Genomic DNA, 6000 nt, shown 5'->3' with positions numbered 1-6000 from the left:
ACAGAACCCCCACGATAGTGACACGGGTTCCTTGGCGCGCCCTTCACAAACGCGTGAAGTATAACCTGAGCGCATTCCTCCTTCCGCGTGATGAGCTTCTTCCACCTGAGAGCAGCGAGGCATTTTTCTTGTCGACTAACCCCCTCTAGCGCCGAACTGGCAGCATCCGAGCGGCGGCTGTCAGGAGGGCAGAGCGCGAGTCTTGGCGGAGCTCAGCTGCGCTCGCAGCTCGAGCCCTGCCCTCTAGGCCCGCCTAGGCCGCGGGGCGAGAGCGTGAGGGCCAAGCGCGCTGAGACCCCACCCTGTTAGCACCTGTGTTGCCCGGCCCCTACTCCCAACCTTGGGGGGCGAGGGCCGCGTAGTCCCAGCAGGCAGCGGGCCGCCACGGCTTCCCACCGACCCGAGCGCTGGGAGGGAGTGGGCGCCGAGAGGGGGCGGCTTGAGGGTGCGCGGAGAGAGCTGTTCACTCGCAGGCACTCGGCGCCGCTGTGGATGTGGCCACGCACCGCTCAGCCCGTGGGTTCTCTGAGCGCGAGGTCCGACGCCGCCACGCTGCAGGCGGTCCGGGCCCCCGGAATCCCAGCGCCCACGGCTGCGACAATGCTCGTGACCTCCACTGCGAAGTCACGGCCGCACGGCGACGAGAAGACCTCAGTGAGCCGTGGTGCCAGGCACCCGTCCCTATCCAGCCTGATGTGACTCTCCTCTGCTGCTTGCTCTCTTCCTTCGCTCTCCTAGGACTAGCAGCGGAGGCGGCCGCAAAGCTGAGGCTCTCGCCCTACTGGGCAAGTTTGGGCGACCCGTGCTGAGGAGTGGTCAGGCTGGTCCGCCACCGCCAAGCTCATCCCGGACCCGGTGCGTTTGCCACAGCACTCGCCCCCCTCTGGCGGGAGAAATGTAGAGAAGTCGGGGGTAGCCGTGTTGGGAGCTGACTAGCCCTAAAACGCTGGACGCTGCTGCCGCGAAATGGGGAGCAAAGTGCTTGGGGGACTAAGTGCGGCCTCAGAGATGCCGGGGAAGCGGTTCTCGAGGCCGAAGCGCGGCGCAGACGCGGCCGAGCTGGAAGTGTCTGCTCTGCGGGTCGGTGCCGTCGCCACCTAGGCGAGGGGCTGAGGGCGCAGCTCGGTAGCTCGCTCGCACAGCTCGTGGCCCCGCAGAGCCTTTTCAGTCGTTCGGCTCGCGCCGCACTGGCCGGAGGAAAGTTCCCGCGGCCCCCGCCCGCTTCACAGCTGCTGTGCCCTCGTTGCTTTTGGCTCTGCAAGAGTCCACTTCAGTCCGGAGAGGCGCTCGGGCCGTCAGAGCTGCAGGAGCTACCCGCCGCACCTGGTCCTCGTCCCTCCCCCGCTTCCGGCCGTGAGGCGCCCTCCCCCGCCCCCTCGTTCCCCTCCCCCAAACTACAGCCAGAGCTAGCTCCTGCGCGCACGCTCTCCCGGGCCCAAGAGAATAGTCCTCGCGCGAGCGGGACACGGCGGTGGATGCAATTCCGCTCGCCTACAGCCGCCAGGAGCTCCCTGGCGCCTCAGGCAGCGTCCTCCTCCGAAGCAGCTGCGCCTGCCCCTGGGCAGCCTGGACCTTCGTGCCCTGCCCCCGGGGCCTCGCGCGGGGGGCGCCCCGGGACACCCTCTGTGGGCCGGGTGGAGGAGGAAGAGGAGGAGGAAGAAGACGTGGACCGGGACCCGTACCCTACGCGGAACACCTGGCTGCGCTGCTGCCACTTCTCTTTAAGGGGGAGAAGAGAGCCGGGGAGAGCCATGGGGGGTAGCGAAGTCCGGGAATTTCTTTTGCAATTTGGTTTCTTCTTGCCTCTGCTGACAGCTTGGCCGGGCGACTGCAGTCACGTCTCCAACAACCAAGGTAAGGGACGGGGCGCAGAAGCGAGAGGGGGCGGGAGGAGGCGGGTGCTCTGAGGACCGATGCATTGGTCGCCTTCTGCAGGTAACTTTGTCCCGGGGTAGGCTTCTCCGGGCTCTCTACACAAGGGGGTAGAGGGTGTCCCCTCCCCAGAGCGCCCTGTCCACATCGGCCGGGGCCGGCGACCTCACGAATTCCGGTTCCTTCTGCTTCCAAGTGTCTTTAAACGGATGCGTGAGCATCAGCAGCAGTTGGGTCCCAGCCCTGGCGGCCGCGGGCCCGCTCCCCGCTGCGCGGTCTGCGCTGGAGGTCAGGCTCTGTGGCACAGGCTTAATGGAGACTTCTGGCTCTCTGCGGTTGCTCACAGCACGGTAACATGTAGGTATCTCCCACATGCCTTCAAGAAAGCAGATCGCTCTCGCTGTAGCCTCTGGCCAAATACTAGCCTTTTGCCTTCGGTAAACTAAGCCGCCCTCGCCCAGCTGCAACCCCTTTACCCCATCCAGACCGAACATAGACTTGTTGGAAATTATTCTGAATTATTTCTAGCCCAGATGCCCAAAGGGGCCGGGGGGATAAGTGTTAGGTGTGAATTAACAAGTTGTGAATATCCTATTTATAAAGTCAGGTAAAGTGGTAAAGTGAAGATGAATAGTGTGTGAAAAGTGAAAGTGTGGTTTACTGAATGGAAAGCACTGAGAATTTTTGAACATTTTCTTGCCTTCTATCCAACAATCTTTATGAGACATATCTCATTGGATTTCTGCTATGAATATTTAAGGATCTATAAAAAACATCACCTGCATAATCTAAATCCTCCTAGACTAAGAGATGAACAACCGTAAAAGTTTTCCAGCATGTACCTGGCTTGATGCTCTCACTGGCACTGTGATAACTACCAATGTTACCTGTTATGTCACACTTTTACAAATACTTCAAATATACAACTTCAATTATAGTTACCATTCAACATATAAGGCTTCGAAATAATTTGCAGGTATATAAATGGAGGTCAGATGACATGAAAGTGTGCACTGTTTTTGCGAGGGTGAGAAGGTTGAGAGAGAAGGCAAAACAACACAGCCTTCTTCTTTGTTATCAACATGTATGACCAATTTGTTAGAATTATTCAGAATCAGTATTCAGTTGTTCTCATTTATACAACTGGTACTTTTGACATGTTTTTCTAATTCTTTCTCTTTTTTTTTTTGACCTGCCAAATTGCAATCACAAATGCATATGTCAATTTGAAAATCCTACACAACCATCATGCCTGTGAGGATGTATCATATGAGTACCACCTATAGTGCCATACTCTCCTATGGCGGTGTATACCTTCAAACACATCCCTTATTTGTTTTCAAGGAATATTGGCATTAAATATCAAAGGGGTAGTTACTTAATCTACCTCTGAAAATAGAAGATTGTTAAAAATAACGTAATTATTTGACCTTTTCATTGAAAGGAGAGAGGAAATTTTTAATAATTGGAAGATCAGACATTTATGTTGTATCACATGTGTCTAGGGCTACTAAAGAGATGTATACTTTGAAGTAAAGTTTACTAGAGATATTTTAACAGTTATTTCCTTGCAATCATTTCCCTAAAACAACATATATTTTTTCATTAAGTGCTGGTAACCATCCAAGGCCCTGAGGATACCAACATAAATAAAACACATGTTACACTCTTCACATGACTAAAGTGCCATTCTACCAAAATGTGTCAAATGTTAAAATATGACATTTCAGCTATTCATATTAAATTTAAGGACATAGAGAAGTTGTTTGTTAACATTTTGCAGTAATTTTTATCTATTTTAATGACTTTCTCATACTTTTAAAAGACATTTTAACTAAAATATTTACCAATTATATGTAATTTATGTGTGTTTTTATAAGTTAGCTTAACAGTGTTAGTATTACTCAGTTTACCCAACAATTAAATAAGATAAGTAAAGGTAGTCTCCTAAAACTCTTAATTTGAACTTGCACTAACATACTGAAAACACAGGCTATGCATTACACTTGGCTAATATAGTGCCTAAAGGCTAAGTTGGGTAAAATTTAGAGGAGTTCTTCAACAGAAGATTATAGAGAAAATATGCTCAGATTTTTTTCATCAGACACAAATGATTCCTCATAAAATGCTTTTTACAGCCTAAAGTCATAGTGATTAGAAATTATGCCTAATAATACTTTGAGATAATTTTCGAATACTGAAATCATCATGCTAATAGTTAATAAAATGTGGAACTTCAAAATGTTATTTTTATGAACACTTGGGGGATATTTTCTTATTTGTAGCTTCATAAATAGATGACATGAATCAACATATCTTACCAATTTGTAAACATTGAAAACATGAGGTATTACAGAATTATTATAGTATGTACACAATATAGAAATACTAATGTAAAATATAAATCAGATTTTACACATAATAATAAACATCAGTAATATGATGAATAGTTAATTTTAAGGATATCGTATTCATTTTCCTAGTAACTTTTCATCCTAAGAGCTAATGGAATTCATGTTTTATTTTTAAAATTTGTTATGGAGGGTAAAATTTCATTTTTATTTAATTTGCCTTCTCATTAAGGATATTCACAAGGTAAACTTTTTAATGTTATTTATCTATTTTTACCAAATCATATAAAATCTTTCATGGTTGAATGAAGGAATCACCCTCTTCCCATTTCCTAGTTTTCCATACGTAGGCATAGTAAAACTATCAAAAAAGTGAACTACCTCATTTTTAACCTGGTGCTTAAGATGGTGCTAAGAGTAACTTGAGTACAGGAAGCATCTCTTCTCTTGTTTTTTTAACTGCTGTGAAGCTCTGCACTATAAAGACAAATCAGTTTGACTCTCTTTTCCTGTTACCCAAACCTCCTTGAATCCATCAAAAAGCAGAGTTGCTTCCTAGATCACTTCATCTGATTAAGTAAGTGAAAGCATGATTTGTACTCAGATTTCTCTTATTCCATTAGTTTTCCCTCTATTTAAAACCATAGTATTTATTTCGTGTTGGTAATTTTTATGTAAAAATAACAGATTTTACTCTCTTAATATATGTAAACTTTTATTTCCGTACTAGTAGGATACTTAGGAGAATATAAAATACAATCTTGTTTCATATGTAAGTAACCAGGTGTATCAATAACAGTGGTTAGTAGCCACCAGGGATCCATTAATTCAGAGATTACTCTGCTTTAGTCTAAGAGTTGATGCATCTCTCAGGGTGTGACTCATGTTTCCCAAAATAATCAATACTCAAATAATATATTAAATCAAAATATGGTTTGAATATGAGAGTCTAGAGAGCTCATTTTACTACCAAGATTGTGTGAATTGATCTTTCTCCTGCACCCAGGAAATTTAGTGACAAATGAAATAAACAAGGAAAACAGTAGTCTGAATCATTAGTTTCATTGAATTTATTAATTTGAATGAATTGAGTGTAAAATACACTAAGTTGTGTGTAAATACAGGTGAACACAGGTGAGCAGAAAAATATCTGCTTAATAAAATTCATAGCCCCAAATTAGTTGAACTTCCATAAGTGTTGTTCACAAACTATAAGTCTGTTGTTCTAATATTTATTGGAGGGGAGGAATTGAAATATTTTCGGAAAGGTCAAGAGTGAACTTTACTGAAAATATTTAACGTTGTGTTAAATAAGGAAAACTGAATGATTTATAAAGAATATATCTAAAAGACCTTTCACTTATATAAAATTTATTTTCAGCAATAAACTATAGTTGTAAAGGTGCAGATTGTAATCTCATGTTTTCTTATTTACCATAAGTATAAAAACAACCTAGAATGCAATTTTATTATGCATTTACAAATTGAAATAAGCCATTGTGTAATTAGTCATTATGATTAGTGTTTAAAATAGAAATATAAAATATCATTGATATGCATTGATCACCTAAATGTTTTTTGCTCTGGGTTTGGGATAACACTGTCTAAAAATTTTTTCTTACACAAAAATTATACATTGTTCTTTAAGGATCTCTTCTTCAAACTAGGAATAACATGAATAAAGCAGTTTTAATTGAGATTTTCCCAAGGGGGAAATATATATCTAAAATTAGTGGTTAAATAACATCATTTTACATTTTTAATATTTTCAACTTTT

At 44.4% G+C, this 6000-nt stretch overlaps 1 protein-coding gene across 4 annotated transcripts in view; it reads left to right on the top strand.

Annotated features, from left to right (window-relative positions):
- Positions 1 to 211: 211 nt before the first annotated feature.
- The window catches only part of EPHA6 (EPH receptor A6), an 877027-nt gene continuing 871238 nt past the window's right edge, over positions 212 to 6000 (top strand). For all 4 annotated transcript variants that reach the window (XM_067739161.1, XM_067739159.1, XM_067739160.1 and 1 more), the window contains exon 1: positions 212 to 1854. In XM_067739161.1, coding sequence (XP_067595262.1) covers positions 1476 to 1854 — 379 coding nt within the window. In that variant the 5' untranslated portion in view covers positions 212 to 1475. The remainder of the gene's footprint in view (positions 1855 to 6000) is intronic.

This window comes from Pseudorca crassidens, chromosome 5, assembly GCF_039906515.1.
Source record: "Pseudorca crassidens isolate mPseCra1 chromosome 5, mPseCra1.hap1, whole genome shotgun sequence".
NCBI classification, from domain to species: domain Eukaryota; kingdom Metazoa; phylum Chordata; class Mammalia; order Artiodactyla; family Delphinidae; genus Pseudorca; species Pseudorca crassidens.
This window is presented reverse-complemented; position numbering and strand designations above follow the sequence as displayed.